The sequence below is a fragment of the Cryptotermes secundus genome, unplaced genomic scaffold, assembly GCF_002891405.2.
Source record: "Cryptotermes secundus unplaced genomic scaffold, Csec_1.0 scaffold941, whole genome shotgun sequence".
Taxonomy (NCBI): domain Eukaryota; kingdom Metazoa; phylum Arthropoda; class Insecta; order Blattodea; family Kalotermitidae; genus Cryptotermes; species Cryptotermes secundus.
In genome coordinates this window covers 851,347-869,379 of record NW_019739977.1, presented here as the reverse complement: position 1 = coordinate 869,379, position 18,033 = coordinate 851,347, and the positions used below count along the sequence as shown (strand labels likewise).

The window sequence follows — 18,033 nt, the reverse complement described above, 5'->3', positions numbered from 1 at the left end:
ACTTGTGATTATTTAATAATGAAATCTTTCTCTTTTTAGTGAAATACAAGATCCTGTATCGAAGGGCATGCTTGATAACAATTCAGAAGAATGTTCGCATGTTTCTTGCCAAGAGAATTCATCAGCCAAGATACAAAGGCATTACAAAAATAAACAGTCTGCAGGTTCAGTATAGTTCAGATTTATTCAGTCTGCCAATAGACATGGCAAGAAACAAACTCACTCACTTATTCCATGGTTATTTGGTGTAAAGTATATTTCTTACACTAGTACATATTTAGACAGCTTTGGCACATCTGTTCAGTTTGATGATATTAGCTAAAACATGATCTGATGGGAATCTTGGATAATTTTTAGTAGGTACTAAATGCAGTACTCCAGTATGGAAGTTTTGTGATGGTTTTGAGGCATTTATTATGAAAAATCTGAATTTGTTTTATGTACATATTTTGAGTAAACAAAGCTGAACAGTGTGTTAGTATGTTAAGACCTGTTTGTCTCTCACAGTTCAGAACATCACTGAACGCTACTGAGGAAAGAGAAGTTTGAAGAGCTCTGAAATTCCTGAGCATTGATTTTACTTATTTTTAATCAGTATATGTTTTGTTGTCTAGTTTCTGTACTATTATTACCTGTAAGTACCTGTATGATGATGGTTTATGGCAACAGATTTGGAAGTAAAAGGCCAAAAAAAAAAAAAACAACAGCAACAAAAAACTTTCATTTATCTACCATGTTAACAAAATAATGTATTTCAAACTTGCAGGCAAAACTACTTCAGATGGAGGCTTCAATTGGCCAGCTGAAGAAGGATAAGCAATTTAGTTTATCAGAGCTGAAGAAGTTACAAGCAGATATGACTTCTGCTATACAGAAAATTAAGGTACAACTTATTTTAACTAGTCTGATGCTCAGGTATGGAAATATAATGCAATACGCATGTTCTTAATCCATATGTTGCCTTCATGACATGTTACTTTAACATGGCTGTGATTTTGCTGCATGCTGCCAGGAGGTGTTAAGACTACAACTCTGTTGCTTTATCAAGCTTCTCACAACATTTCAATAGGTATAATATTTAGTACACAACATGGATGATTTTGAATCATTAACAGTCCATTGTAACTACTGCTGTTTAAGGTCTGAGATGCTCTTCGTGGTCTAGTGGTAACATGCTTGCCGCTGGACCTAAGGTTTGCAAAATCAAACCAGGGTGAAGTTGATTGATTTTAAGAGTGATAAAAATCCAGAGCACAAATCCCTTTCGAAGGGAAGTAAAGGGGGGATCAATGTTGTATATTTATGGCACATAAAAGAACAGTGGCTGCATGGATATGAAGATCTCTGGTGGACAAGGGTGGGAACAGCTAGAAGTTACGCAACCCAACTGGACTGGGAAATTGAATAATGTAACTCCAAGTGGTCACTGAATAGAAAACAAGTTACAGATATGCCAACCAGGAGGTTAAAAGCACGAAGTTCAACAATAGAAACCAACTAGTTTTCCAACATTCATGCAGTTCATTTACACATTGCTGTATTGAGTACTGCCTGAAATGGTGTAATCAGTTCATTTGGAATTTTTTGGTTCATGGAAATGTATTAATACCATGCAATCATTGAGGTTACATCTTGTATTGGAGGGTGACAGTTAGCTCACAGATGGCAGTGAGGTTGTGAGCATTATGCACTTGCCACTCTTTACACCCAGGAAGATTCCTGGTAGTCATTTATTTTAGAGGCTGAGTTGATGGCAGGGCCATATTGTGGCTGGAAGGATTAGGTTAATTGAAAAAACCAGTAACCTCATTGGGAATCAAACCCATGACCTTCTGGCTTGTAGCATAGTGCCTCAACTAACTATGCTACTGTGTGCCCCTGCTTTGCACAAAGTAATAAATTTTAGTGAATGTGTTAAAAAAAAGTCTTACAGCATGCTTTAAAACATATTGTAGAAAAGGAAAAACAGTTGTATTAATTGTTCTAGTAAAATTTTTAGTTTCACTTTTCAGGTACTAATACAACTTTCTTGGCCAGTCATGATAACCAAGTGATCTAAGGCATGCACTGTCTTTGCTCGCTTGGAAACTGGGATAGTAGGTTTGAATCCCACTCAGGGCATGGATGTTTAGTGTCTGTGTACAGGTAGAGGCCTTGCAATGAGCTGATCACAAGCCCAAGGAATTCTACCGAGTGTCTAAGAGCTAGTAAATCAAAGGGAATTAGAAAGTTTCATGGAGGTAGGCCAAGGCGCCAATTGGGGCTGTAGCGCCAAAGGAAAAAAAAAAATACAACTTTCTTTTTCCTGTCCACTAATTCCTCCATCTTTCTCCCATTACTGCATATTGACCCCAGATATACTGTATTTCTTGGAAGTCTCAGGAGTTAATTTGTTTGGTACACTTCATAATCATTAATTAAAATCTGAAATATTTGTACGAGTTTGTGAAAAGAAGATCTGTGTTTCAAGAGCCTCTGTTGTGTCATTGTGATCTTCTGTGATCAGACAGCTTAAAAATATAACTTATAAAATGAATGTCATCTGCTATGTATAGATATTCAGTATTAGGAATAATTCTGTATTTCAGCATCCTGTTGAAATTGTTTAACTTAACATCCGATCATCCATCAATATTGGAACACTTGTTTATTCGCCACTTAATCTTAATTCTAGTTTAACATTTTACACACTGACACAACATGTTTCTGCCCCAAACGGCTATCTTCAGGAGTCTTGATATGTTACAAATATTTTATTAAATTATGTTAAAACTGCTACACTGTATTAGTTCATGTTAAAATCACATGCTGTAGTGCAGCGCTAGTAAAGACAACACCACACACTGTGGAGGAAACACACGAACCAAGGACATATTGCAGACATAACTGAAAAGTAGGCTACGAACCTGAAGAGCAAGCCGCCAGAACAAAACCCCCGGGACAGTCATACATACATTTATGAACAATGGATGACACCCCTTGTGAGGTGAAATAGAATGCATAGAATGCAACAAAGTAACATGGGGTTAATAGAAAATTTTAATGGATTTTATCTTGTTTTACCTTGAAAAGAGAACTATAGCGTGTGATTTTAACATGAACTAATACAGTGTAGCAGTTCTAACATAATTTAATAAAATATTTGTAACATATTAACACACCTGAAGATAGCCATTTGGGGCAGAAACATGTTGTGTCAGTGTGTAAAATGTTAAACTAGAATTAAGATTAAGTGGTGAATAAACAAGTGTTGCAATATTGACGGACAATAAATAATGGCCATAAAATTAGGAATAATACCATATATCTTCATCCATATATCATACCATAAATTACTTCAGAAGTTTGCATTTAGTGGGGGGTGGACATGGGGAATGTGAAGCTGGATGTTGTGTTGTGCCCTGCATACCTGATTTATTGTTTCATTTTAATTACAATGTGCATTGTTTTCATTGACAGAGAGATGAGAAGATCAAGCCTGCAGAAGTAGATGAACTCTACACACACCTTCTGAACACCACAAATAGCCAAATGAACCAGCTTCAGAAGAAGGTACAGGAGCAGAAGAATGCTGAAGAACAGGAACGACTAAGGAAAATACAAGAGGAGATGGAAAAAGAAAAAAGACGGAAGGAAGAAGAAGAGAGAAGAAAAAGAGAAGAAGAAGAAAATAGGAGAAGGTGAATGTACTATAGTATACCATTACTGCAATGTTTAATAATGTATATGATTGAAACAGTAATGTCCATAAGATTTGAGATTCTTAAGGTGTTGTCTATAAAGATTACTGTCCTTAGGGATGCAATGCAATGTAGTATAGGAGATATTTACTGACTTCTGGAAGAACATGCTAGTTCCATCTCATGTGTAGAAGGTTAAGGATTACTTCATTGAAAATGGAAGGGGATGCTTTAACCCAACCACATTTTAATTTTGCTCAAAAATATACCATCAGGAAGGACAAAGAGAAGTGGAGAAGATTGGTATTAAGTGTCCTAAAGAGCTGCGCCATAGCTCAAGCGGTTACTCACTGGCTTCCCACTGCGGTGGCCCAGGTTCGATCCCGGGTCTGGTCAAGTGGGATTTGTGGTGGACAAAGTGGCACTGGGGCAGGTTTTCTCCGAGTTCTTCGGTTACCCCTGCCAATCTTCATTCCACCAGTTGCTCCACAATCACCCTCACCTATCATCTGGGGCTGGTACAATAGGCCAAAAGTATCCTAAGTACAGGACAGTAATTTGTTTGTTATGCATGTAAGTGCCCTATAGAATAATCCTTTTATAGGGTCACAAAAGTATCAACCTAGTAATAAATATACATCCAATTATATAGAAATGTATGCACAGGCATACATTCAAATAAACTTACATGTCATTGAAACAAAACCTATAATGAGTCAATAATCCTTATTTTCAGAAAAATTGAAATGGAAGCTCGTCGTAAGGCAGAAGAGGAAGAAAGGAGGAGGCAAGAAGAAGAAGACAAGAAAGCTGCTGCTATTCTTCAGGTTAGTTTCCTAAAACATTGCTGCATTATGATAATGTGTGATTGAACATAGCTGTCACATGTACATTGTTTGGTAACCTGCTATATTCTTCAGGCCTTGAAACTTACTGTTGCTGAGGTGTGCAGGAGGGGTTTGAAACTTGACATTTGTCTTATGATCTGAAGACTATCACTGACATGAAGTTCACATATCCAGTTCCATTAGGAACATTACAGGAAGGACTGCTTCATGATTTTGTGGTTATACAATGTAAAGCTCTAAAGTAACAAGTCCTTGAAAACTTGAAAGGTATATGACCATATCACTGTCAAGTATTACATAGTGTTTAAAAAGTTTATAATAGGTAACAATTAAAGTGTATGGTGTTCAAATAATGTTTGCCTTATAAATCTCAACTGCATATGTATAATGTGCATCCTTTGTGCCAGGACAATATCAGGTTAAAAATATGAGACATCTGCCACTCATACATTCAACTTACTAAAATGTCAGTTAAAATGTTATTAAAATGTCATTAAAGTATATTCTATTTCCAGCTACATATTTTGGCTTCACAGGGTCATCTTCAGGCAACACATTTTGAGGGAACCTACTGCACTATGCTTGCTTATGTCAGTGGTACTCCTTGATGTTTGTCATCATTATTCTCAATTTTGGGAATGTCCATTTTCTATTTTTGTATTGCAGCTTCTCTGGTCATGTCTACTTTGTACTGATTTGATGTTCCATCTGGGAACCACAATACGAAGATAGAAAAAGAAAATACATTCTCAAAGTACCAAAATTGAGACTAATGGTGATGTACACCAGTGAGTACCATTGACATAAGCAAGTATAGTGCAGTTGATTTTATCAAAATGTGTTGCCTGAAGATGGTCCTGTGAAGCCAAAACATGTAGCCAGACATAGCATTTTAATGACATTTTAAGAATATGATGAATGTAAGATTTGAGGCTTTCACGGCGGTGACTATGAAGAAAGCAGTCTTCTGGGATTTGGCACCGTGTATATGTGGTGTTAACCACGGTGCTAAATCCCAGAAGACTGCTTTCTTCATGATGAATGTAAGTTTGGTGTCATCTAAAATAAAAAGTATATTGCATTATAGAGAGAAGAGAAAGCATGAGTGACACTTCAATGCAACAGGATGCAGAAATATAATATTATGAAATATCTGATTTTTGTTATATGATGTGAGCACACTCCTCTAACTAAACTCATACAAGTAGAGCACAAAGATCCTTATTGTAAAAAGGACAAACAGGCTAGAACAGTCATACAGTTTCTTGTGGCTGCTTACTTGTCCACCACTGAAACCATCAGTTTTAATGAAACTGAACAAGAGTGATTTATGGCATCTACGTAAAGGCTTAGTGCCAGTCAGCATAGCATTACAGAAGACAAATTATAGTATAGCTTCTAAATATACAGTGAAATTTTTCTTTTTCTTTCTCCTAATCTATGTATTTCCTGATTTTATACACTTTTCCATTTGCCCAAGCTGGAAAGAGAATAGAGCAATATTAAATTATAATCAATTTTACATTTGCTCAATCTAACATTATTATCAAATTTTTGCATTTCTTGAGTCCAAGGTAGAGAAATTTACACAGTTTTGTGTTTGCAGCATTTTATTTTGGAAAATTCAAGACACCACTGGTGCCATTCCCCTCATATTTTAAGGGTCGTCTTAGTAAAATAGACATCTCTTTGCATATGAATTTTCTTTTAATCTGACATTAGCAAGCTTGATCAGTCACAGAACAAACATGCTTTCATGCTCACCATTCCACTTGAGTGCTGCAGTCATTTGTTTTATTATGAAGTTGATTATTGAAAATATCCATATGATGCTAGGTATTGTATATAACTGTGGCAGACCATTTATTATTTCTAATCTGTAGGTTTTCTCAGCTGGAGCTTAATTCATGGCTTCAGCTTGCAGGACTATTCAACGTTGAATGCTGGAGGGTTTCTGATGTTTTGTTTAAACCCTGCAGTTGCCATCTTCAGGGTTAATTACTATATAGTTCCTATGTAGCTTTTGCATTAGGCACTTTGTTGGAGGTGAAGCGATGATTGTGTGAGCTGAGGAGAATGCAGACAAGTAGGGAGCATCTATGTGGTTAGTAACAAAAGGTTGTGATAAATGTTTTAGTGACCACATGATAATTGAAAAGAGATGATGAGCGATAGTCTGGAAATCAGATGGCTCTGATATGAGGAGAGTGAAAAAAATCTGTCATCCACCTCATGTTTTGGGACATAATTTATTCCAACGCAGACAGGAAAGGGAGTTTTTCTCTTTCTTATTTTTCTCCCACATGGACAGGGAAGGAGATCAGCAGACTGAACTCCCTCCCTTCCCAAAGCCATTGATCCTGAAGGTGGATACTACAGAGTTTGCTGAAATATTGGAAAGCCCTGAACATTCGACATGACATGGTCCCAAAACAGAAATCCACACGTTTATTAATTATTCTTTCTGGCCTCAAACACGGATAAAAAAAAAAGCATTTACAGTAAATGATAAAATTGGTATTATACTGCATCACTAGTCATGTTATATACAGTAATGTTCTTTCATTTCCATTGTTATTGTGTTCAAGCATGCATATATCAACAGTTTTCCAAAGTTATGTCACAAGGCAACTCATATTTTCGTTTACAGTACATCATTTTTACTTCCATGAATTTACACTTTCCTCAGATTTTTTTTATTTTAGGTGGTCCTTTCAGAGGCATAAAATTGAGGTTCCACTGTTTGCATATTCTTTGTAAATGAAAAATATTTTAGTAGCTACATGCAGTAGGATTTTCTTCCAAATTCATGCTAACCCCATTATCTTCTGTAACAATCTAAATATATTTGGTCAGGTTTAATCACAAATATTTTCTTTATTACAATATTTGAACATTATTTTCTTTTTATTTTACATTTTGCGTTCAGTAACATGAATAAAGGCTGTGAAAATCATTACACTATACAGTGTACTTCGTACTTGCGTACATATGGAACCATTATGGATGCTGTGGATAGTATAAAAATAGGACAGAAAGGCAAACATCTAAATACCTTGGAAAAATATCATGTTTATAGAATTAGAGAAAATAACCTACATATGAATGACACATACAAACCCATATTCAAGACATTAAATAAGCTTTACATCAGATAGGAGCACACACAACCACAGTCATGCTACAAAATCAGGATTAGGCACGCTGAACACTCAGAATACCTACACACACACACACACACACACACACACAGACTACTTAGCAACATAACTATTCTAGCAGTGTGGAAAGACCAACAGCCAATGGTGCATACATGAGTATTAAAAGTAAACTAACACAAAAGAAAACGCAAAATATACAAATAATATACAACAATATATTCTTTATATATTGCAGATAACAGAAGTGATAATAGCACTACATCAACATCCTTGCAGACTGCACAAATGACACGTATAAGTTCAACTATAAACAACTATCAATACTTATAAATCTATTAATAAAATTATATAACACAACGTATTATTTACACATTACAGATAATACCCACACCAAAAAAGCGAATGCAGTACGAATAAATCCAAAATGAGGAATGCTCGAGCAATTATTTTTCAAACAAAGGGATGGCAACCACAGTGAAAAACATTAAGATGTTAATTAATTTTAATTCAAAGTTAATTGATTTTAATTATTCTGACATACAGTGCAACAATTTTAGCAAGATAGACAGCACCTATTGATGACCATCTACAGCTGAAATATATAGTGAGGAAGAAGGGTGATCAGATAATAATTTGAATGTAAGATGGAAATATATGCGTACAAAAAATTTAATATTACAGGAATATTGTTCCTAACCTTAGTTTATAAAGTATGTATTATGTATGTATGTATGTATTTCCTCTCCATGAAAAATAAGCATCCCATCCTACTTCATGCAGTTGTTCACATATAAAAATAATTACATACTTCTTTGGCAGGCTCAATTAGAAAAGGAAGCTCTAGAGAACACTCGTTACCGAGAGCAGTTGGAACAGGAGAGAAGAGATCATGAATTGGCTTTAAGGCTTGCACAGGAAACCAATGACCAATTAGAAGAGATGTCTCCACAAGATAATAGGAGGTATGTGAAAATGCTTTTATATACTGTAGGATTTGAGGTGCTCATAGCAGTGATTATGAAGAATTATATCTTCTGCTATATAACACCATGCAATCTGTTGAAAATCAACTGGCATTCATAGGAACATATCCCCTCCATCTTCCGGGTTGAAGAGAGAGCCAAGCAAGAAGCTCTGCTTGCTGCCTACTTCATGCTGGTTTCATGCTTGACTTACTCTTCATCTGTGAAGATGAAGGCAATATGTTCCTGCAAATCTCAGTTGACTTTCACTAGACTACACTACGTTATATTCCAGAAAATAGAACTCCTTTTTATGTAATGTTGGTAAAATTAATTCAAAGCAAATATGTTATTTCTGACATATAAATGATGAATTGTATATTGTGGTTTATGAAAAGTTAACCCAAATTAAAGCACAACATATGTATTATGACATGAATTTCAGTAATAGTGTTTGCAATTTTTGAGTAATATCTTAAAATTTCTTCAAGAGTTGAATCTGAAGTTGCTTTTAACCTCCTCCCAGCCAAAGCATTCTAAGCAAACTCTTGATGAAATATCATCTTTGACGCAATCAGTAGGTGAACAAAGTTTTCAGAAGACAGGTTTTAAGCAGGGTTGCAGATGTTTTAACTGATTGAAATAGTGGTCACTCAAAGCCATTAACATCTGTGAAGCTTTTATTCATGCACTTAACAGTGGTTAATTTGTTTCAGGACCTTGATATTATTTTTTGTATTATTACTGATTTGTTGCAATTTTTTATACAGAAATATTTTTTCACAATCTCTACCTTTGTTGCTGGACTGTATGTAATTTGAAAAGATATATTTCTTGAATTTTATGATTCAGCACACAGGAATTAAAGGTTAATTTCTGGGGATTCAAGAACAGAATATGAACAGGGGAGGATCAAATGATCCACATCATATTTTAAAAGTTCTCTTTATATGAACAAACATTATTTTACAAACCACAAATAAAATAAATATAGTAGTAAATAATATGGGCTTGAATATAATATGCTCTGCTCTGTACTGCATGCAGTACTAAATTGGAGGCTGATGTAATGAATGTAATGTGGAAATGTAGTCACATCTTACATAAAGCTGTAATATATGTTCCTGTATGTTGCTAATGTGATGTGTTTTGTGTAGGATGTTTAAAATGTGTTGGATTGGATTTTTGATTCTCACAACAGGGACTATAATGATCTCTGTCCTCTCAAATATAATTATCTGTAATCCTATGAAAGTCAGATCATGTTTTAGTGGACCATATTGTCTCAGTCTTAAAGATTAAAAAGAGTAAGGCATGTAAGGAACCAGCATGAAGTAGGCAGCAAGCAGAACTTTACTCTTTGATACTGAGGATGTAGGTGATATGTTCCTCTAAATGTTGGTTCACTTTTACCAGAGTACACGGCATTATGTTACAAAAGACAGGAATATTCATATGATTGGTTATTTGCATATGTGTAAAGTCTTTGCATGTATTCCTGAAATTAATATATTGTATATTTATATGGGGGAAAACATAATGCACTACTTTCACTAGTAAAATTAAAATTTCTGCTGTTGTTATATACACTTATAAATATTTCATTTTGTAAAAATGACTTGAAAATACTTCTGTTGGACATCTGTAGACAGCAGACTGATGAAATATATATAGAGTATTATGGAGAGAGGTTAGTCGTAGTGTACATTTTGCCCCACTGTTACATGGGCCAATGTCTTCTCTGCTTGTTTCCCATCAGTAGGTCAGCCTGCACAGAGATCAGGAGCCTGCCGCCCAATAAGCTCAACAGGTATTTTTGCACAACAAGCACTATTCGAAACATAATTGCACCTTGGGATTGTAGAATTTCCAGGATAGTGTGGTTATGGACATCTTTTATCTTCTTATAATACATTCCTTGTAGTTCTTGGAAGAGAGAAAGTGTGATCATTTATTTGGCACCATTTGACTTTTGGTGAAAAATTACAAGTAAAAAATTGGTACTAGGACATTGCACATAACTAACTAATTCCATGGAGCTGAGCCCTCCTTGAAACACCACCAGTCACTCAGCTGCTCAAGAATTTCCCAACGTTTTGTGAAACCCAAGAAGTCATTACTATGTTCGCAAGAGCCATCCAATGGACCCTGTCCTGAGTTGGATCAATCCAGTCTGTACTCCCCTAACTCTCTAAGATCCATCTTAATAATATCCTCCCACCAACATCTAGGTCTTCCTAGTGGTCTGTTTCCTTCTGGCTTTCATTCCAAGGTCCTATCTGCAGCTTTCTTCATCCTCATGCATGCTACATGCCCTGCCAATCTCATCCTCCATGACATGCTCTTTTTAATTATACTTGGCACATAATGCAAGTTATTAAGCTCCTTGTTATGCAGTTTTCTACAACCCACTGCCATTTCATCCTTCTTTGGTCTAAACATTCTCCTTAGCACCTTGTTTGCAAACCTCCTCAGTCTATGTTCCTTATGCCAGAGAACAAGTTTCACACCCACACAAAACTACAGGAAAAACTGTAGTTCTGTATATTCTAATTTTTAAGTTCTTATACAGCAGACAAGAATGTGAAAGGTTCTAAATTAAATAATAGCAAGCATTACCTGAACTTGCCCTCCTCGTAATTTCTTCCTGAATCAAATTTCCATTTTTTTTTCTGTCAGACCTCTGATGACTCCAAATAATACTCCAAGATTCTGTTTTCACAGAAGAGGCACAAGAATGCAAACCATATTGGTTCAAGATCTTAAATATTAGACATTAATAAGATTTAAATCCAAATAATTGTAAATAACTTTTTATATAGGGACTTCAAAGTATGTATTATGAACTTTGTAAAAGTAGTTCCCAAACATTTTGATCTTATGCCTTCTGAAGATGGTCAACTGACGGAAACATGTGAAGGCAATAAATATCTACAAATTGAATCACACTGGATGATATTAATAATTGTTCTATAATTTATCCATACAGACTTTACTGTAGGCTGCATTTAAACACATTTCAATCAGTCTAACTAGGTTTGTTGGGCACCACAAACTTGTGAGAATAGTGTACAATACTTCCTTCCTAACTGAATCATAGGCTTTCTTGAAGTCTGTGACCAGCTAGACATTCACTCACTGACTCACTCACTCACTCATGGAACTGAGCCCTTCTTGAGAAGCCAGCCAATTGTACAAATACTCAAGAACTCCCCAGAATTTTATGGTCCCTGAAGGTTCATTACCATGTTCACAAGAGCCCTCCACTGGTCCATATCCTGAGCCAGATCAATCCAATCCATACCATCCCATCCTCTAAGATCCATTTTAGTTTTGTCATGAGTTCATGGCTGCGTGACTAGTGACACCAAATTGTCACGTATCTTTGGTTGTAACCACTACAGAAGAATTCCATATGATGTGAGCTGCCAATTTCTGACACAAAATGTCACATGTAGGGTGGTACACGTGTTGAAATGATGGGTTCTTGTGGATGAGCAAGGACACTATTTTTATAATCTTTGCATTAGTTTAGAAATTCATTTGAAAGTTAATTAAAGAAGTGAATTAAACAATAAACAAACAATAGGAAGAATGGAAATACACTGCAGTGGCTGTAGTGTATGACTTTGCAAAGTAGATGACCATCACTTAACCTGTAGGTTCTTTTGTATGTTACATTTCCTTATGACTACATTGGACAAGTATCAGATCAAATGATTACACTTCCTCTTCCATTCCCTATGCATGTGCTTATTTTGAACTTACACTATACAGGTGATGAAGTAACCAAGTGGAGATTTCCGTTTTATTTTGTGTAACTCTGGACAATCATGTATTCAATTCTTACAAAATCCTTTGTTCTTTAGTAATGATAATGGGCTCATTTAGAAAGGTGTGAAGTACAGTCTCACTAACCTATATTATAGGCATGTTTGGAAACTACTTTTTCATTGTATCTACTAATAAAAATATCTTGAGTAAACCACATGAATTTATTGTGCATGTTTTGTTTTTATAATTGTAAATTATTATTGTGAATAAATGTCTGCAAATTTATATTAACGTCGCAAGTTTCCTAGGTAACGCGACAAGAACCACTGGGTTTCACATTAGACGAACTGGACAATTCTCTGTTTACACTCACAGTTATAATCACTCTCAGTAATGCCTTTCACGTTCCCTCTTCAATGGCTATACTCATGCACTGCTATTCTTGGTGGAGCCTTTGTTCTTGGTTCTTCCCTTATCGCTTGTTGAATCTTCTTGAACAGTGTTCACTACTCTATATAGGCTCAGCACAGACCACCCACAGAAAATACATTGCTGCTCGGCAACGGATTTCATGTACTGTTGTCAGGCATGTCTACCCATGCATTGCATAGCAATGGACATCCTAATTTTGCGCATTCATTGCTGTGGGAACTGAACAACTCGGCCTCTGTTGCTTAAGCACTTCCTTAGACAACGGTCTGTTTATGTTTTGTTACCTAGGAATTGCTAGCCGTTGACCAGCAGTGGACATTCTACAGTCTGGCCTTCCTGGCAGCACACCACATTAATATAAGCATCATTTTAGCTACTTGGACCATTATGATAACAGTAATGAACCATTGACACTAAACTGGAAGATGATGTTCCTTTCGCAGAAATACATTTTGTTCAATGAAAGTTCCTGGTTGAACATTGGCGTCTAAGAGAGATGAAGTAATGAGAGACTGGTGATTTTCACATAATTAGGAGCCTCATATTTTGTATGTGTTTTCTTCAGCAATTGTGGATTACATTGACATTTTTCGCATTTGAAACACTTTCATGGATATAGAGAAATTCATCACAAAACTATATATATACTGGCAACACAGAAAAGCTGTTCAGTGCCATGATCCAGTGTCTTAGTAGTCAGAGACCTCACTTGCTTTAATTTGTACTTTTACCATAATATTAACAGTAATTGAGTCAAGAAGGATGAGGTGGGTGGGACATGTAATCCACAGGGGGAAATAAGGTATACATGTGAGTATAAAATTTAGAATCTACATATAAAATATTGTTTGGTGTATCTTAATAGAAGAGATCATTTTGGACACTTGAGTGTATATAGGATGATATTATTAAATTGCTTCTCAAAGAAGTAAGGTGTGGAGATGTGAATTGTACTAAAAAAGGGGTCCAGTGCATTTTTGTTAACTTGCTGAAAAACATTTAGGTTCCATTGAAGCAACTGGGAAGTTTGTTGACTAGCTGATTGTGAATGGCTCAGGGAAGATTTGTGAACTTGAATTTTGTTTTTTTTTTTTAAATAGTGTAATGCTACAATTTACATTCCTTGATTTGTTATGTTGTTAGCCAATAGAAGTACTCTTTGAAGACTCTGAATTTTAGTTAAATCAATTGAGGTATTATACAGAAACACTTCATCAGTTTCTGAGGTCATGTAGCACTGCACAGGATATGATGAAGGTAAATTTATTAGCAGCCATACAATGTATATGAAAATGTCTTATGCTCAAAGAACTGGAGGTACTTAACAATCAAATGGAGGAAGGACTTTAACATTTCTTTTCTCTGCTACTTCTGAACAGTATTATAATACAAGGCAAACATGTGGAGCAGTTACACTCAATTATTCTGTTACACTTATTAATTGGACTGACTGTTTTGATGTAAAAGAAACTGTATTAAATTGTAGGATTCTCATCTATAATTAAGACAATATTTTTAAAGTATACATATTTGTATCCCTGGCTCCTAAATGTTTGGGTGGCTTTATAGATTGTCCCTACTAGCAAACACATAGGGTCATTACTGTTTTATAATAAATTTGAAGTTGTCCCAGTGGTTAATTAAGCACCATGCTAGGAAGACATAGGTGAGGGTGGAGGTATGGCTTCATGTATTCTTAACCTCAGCACCAGATGTAATTGTGTGGTCACCATTACACTTTGGCTGTTTTACCCCTGGGGAAACAGCCCTCAGTACTGCTAAGATAGGAGGTTTGATGAACTCTAGAATCAGTCTGGACACTATAGAAATAAGGATAATCTCTTGCTCCTGTCAGGAATCTAACCACAGTTTCTGAGCCAAGAAGTCCATAGCAAACCTCTGTACAAACCAAGCTGTCCTGGCTAATTATAGAGAATTTGCGAGGAATCATTGTCAGTATCATATCCTGTTTTGATCAACAATTTGTTTTTTGTGTCTATGTAATATGAAATTACAGATATTATTATGAATGATGGTATGTGATAAGCCATTATAAGGAAGCATGGATTATTTTAAAGTTCTGTCCTAATAGCTACCTAGAGAGATGCAAGAATATCACTAGACTGTGATTCTACCTATCAATGTTATAATTGTTGAATATTTTATTGTCTAGACCAGGTTGCACATTGCAATGTCAGTTTGGATGTGACGAGTTCAATATCCAGTCCGGTTTCCGGACAATGGATCTGTGAAACCATGTAGCTATGTTATGTTATGTTATGTTATTCTTAGTGTAAATACTATGTGGCAAAGCAGAAGGTATATCAGTGGATCTAGATGTTTCTCTCTACCTGTATGTTGAAATGTAACATAATCTTTGTAATGTAATCTTTTGTATGCATGGTATTGCTTGTCTCCTTCGTAGTAGTGATGTGATTCTGTATTATTGCTTTCCTCACTGTATGTATGCATGCTACTTGTACACACAGCTATGCCAGTTCTTGATTACATCCAATGTGATATTTCACTACATCTAATGATGTTCTTCCTTGGAGACGAAAGAAGGGCATTCAGTATATTTGTGTAAGTGTAGCTGATTGTGCTCTTGAATTAGTGATTAATTCTTATGACTTGTATATTATGTGTAAGAAACAATATAAGTGCCATAAGAAAATTTTATGTGGAAACCGAGTAGCAATGAAGAACTTACAAGCATAGAATACTTTTCTCTATATTGTTTTCCACCAAATAGTACAAGAAGCAATAGGGCTCAGAGATATTGTTTCTATTTATATATGTTTTGGCACTTCTTTCTCATTGAAATTGTGCTGAACTCTTAGAGATAATCATTATACCTGTGTTTCATAGCTGCATAACATATTTTAGATATGTAGTGCCTTATGTGTGACTTCAGCTATTCATGTTCTTATTCAAGAGAATTTCTGAATGAAATAATTCAGTCTGATAATTATATTTCTGACTGAATAAGTTATGTATAGTTGAATAGACAATGAAGTGGGGTACATAATTATATAAATAATGTTTCAGATCAGAGTTGGTGAGGTCAGTGCAGGCAGCACAGGGCAAACAGAAGTATGACTTGTCCAAATGGAAATATTCTGAACTACGTGATACAATCAATACATCATGTGATATTGAGTTGCTGGAGGTGAGTGTCATTCCTGACATACTGAGCACATATCAGTCTTGAAGAGTACAAACTTCTAGTTCTGTAACACCATGTGCTTAGTTACAAGTCCAGTGATGTTTTTGAGGAATGTATTACCTGCATATTTAGGGTAAAAAGGGTAAGCCAAGTAAGAAGTCAGCAGTAACAGGGCAGCAAACAGAGCAAGCCATGAATAGAAAACCTAGCATGATACAAGCCAGAAGGGAACCATGAGAGAGGCAGTGGCAGGATGACCGTTGTCTGTAACAGGGCTCAGAGAGAACCAGTAGGAGCAAAAGAGGAAAGGAAGAAAAAGTAAAGCAGGGGATAAAAAGAATGAGGCAAACCAAACTCCCTAACTATGTTACACTGGTGAGCAAGAGCATGTATATAATATTACTCAACAGACTATACAGTTGTAATTTCTCCTTGTCACAATGGTGAAAATTATGTGGACTACAAAATACTGAACAGGACCTTATTTTGAACAGCAAATCTGATAAAAAGAATCCCTTCTGGCATTGAAAGTGAGTTTGTTGAAGACAGCAATGATGAGTAACAGTAACCCAATGGAAGCAAATTAAAATTTTGTTAAAATGACAACCCACATGAAATTCTGGTGGTGGCCATCCTTTTAATGAAGGTCTCACTGAATTGATACAAGAGGCATTCCATGTGAACAGCAATTCTGCATCAACTACTTCCCTTCTCTTCATTCAAGTGTTCAACTTTTTATAGCAGAAAATAATATGTACAACAACCAGTATTTAGACTCTCTTGATAATAACAGACACTCATGACTTCCTGACAAGACCGTGCAGTTGTACATATTTTTATTTGTTATAATCATACACATGGTACATAGCATCAAGGATATGTTTAATTATTATCGGTCCACTTGTGGAACAGTTCTGTACCCCATTTTACAGAAATAAAATGAAAGGGAATTTTTCAAATATCAGGATAATATGGGTCAACCAGAGAAGACTGGCCAAAAACTATGACAGGCTTTGGAGAAGTAAATCCCAATTTCATGAGTTGAATATTGCCCATGGTACAAGTAGATGTTATAGTTTGTGTGAACAATTAGCTGTGGCGAGGATCATGGTGCTTTTCAAAGGGAGAGTTACTTCCAAACTGTGCATTTCTAAGTAGTATTAAGGTTTACAAATTGTGTTATATTACTGTTCCCAGCAGTGACTTGGTAACACAAACAAGATGGCCACATATTGATAAATACATGTAAGCTCTCAGCAGAAGGAAATGTCTGTGACAAATGTCAGGAAGCAAAAAAAACCTGTCATTGGTGTAGATTTCTGTTGGCATATGTGCTATGTTGACAAAGGGGGCAGAATGGTTAATAACTTTTCAGTTAGTCAGAGAACATGGAAGTAGGAGAGAAAAACTATTTCTTTCACCTATTAGATCAAATTATTGAATGCCTACAGCATCTATCATCCTGTAGTAGCTGAATAAGGCACCAAAATTATGACTGACTTTGGTTCAGAATTTATTGTAAATAAATGTAAGAGCAGCTCATCTTCAGTCCAGTCAAAGAGATGAATCAATCAATCTCACAAGCCAGTAAAATGACTCACCATGAATCTCTATATACTAACCCTTTTTCCAGCTGCAGAATCACAGTTGTGATGTCATATGTGCTCAGGCAAAATGAAACAAATGACTCAGATTTATTCCTTCATTGTGTGATGCTGACTTATGTATAGATCCAGGTTTTCATATATACCATACAAAAGAAAATTTCTAAATCAAAAGTTTTAACACAATATGGGGGGGAATATTCCAAAAAATGTAAATGCTCTGTATATTCAGATTTATATACATAATATTGTGACATGATTCCTGAGCACTGGAATAGTGAAGCAAGAAGAAATAACCAGTGCTAGGCAACAGTTAGGTAAATACACGTCCCAACAATGGATACACACACAGCAATAGAGGAACTGTTGGAAGCAGTGTTTTCCATGCAGTCCATGCTGAGGCGAT

The 18,033-nt window shown here is 35.7% G+C and overlaps 1 protein-coding gene across 1 annotated transcript in view; it reads left to right on the top strand.

Annotated features, from left to right (window-relative positions):
• LOC111872254 (myosin heavy chain 95F) overlaps positions 1-18,033 on the top strand; it is a 103,504-nt gene that overhangs the window by 81,043 nt on the left and 4,428 nt on the right. Inside the window, exons 15-21 of the mRNA XM_023865964.2 lie at positions 40-164; positions 767-883; positions 3,460-3,680; positions 4,417-4,507; positions 8,509-8,651; positions 10,411-10,461; positions 15,906-16,026. Coding sequence (XP_023721732.1) covers positions 40-164; positions 767-883; positions 3,460-3,680; positions 4,417-4,507; positions 8,509-8,651; positions 10,411-10,461; positions 15,906-16,026 — 869 coding nt within the window. The remainder of the gene's footprint in view (positions 1-39; positions 165-766; positions 884-3,459; positions 3,681-4,416; positions 4,508-8,508; positions 8,652-10,410; positions 10,462-15,905; positions 16,027-18,033) is intronic.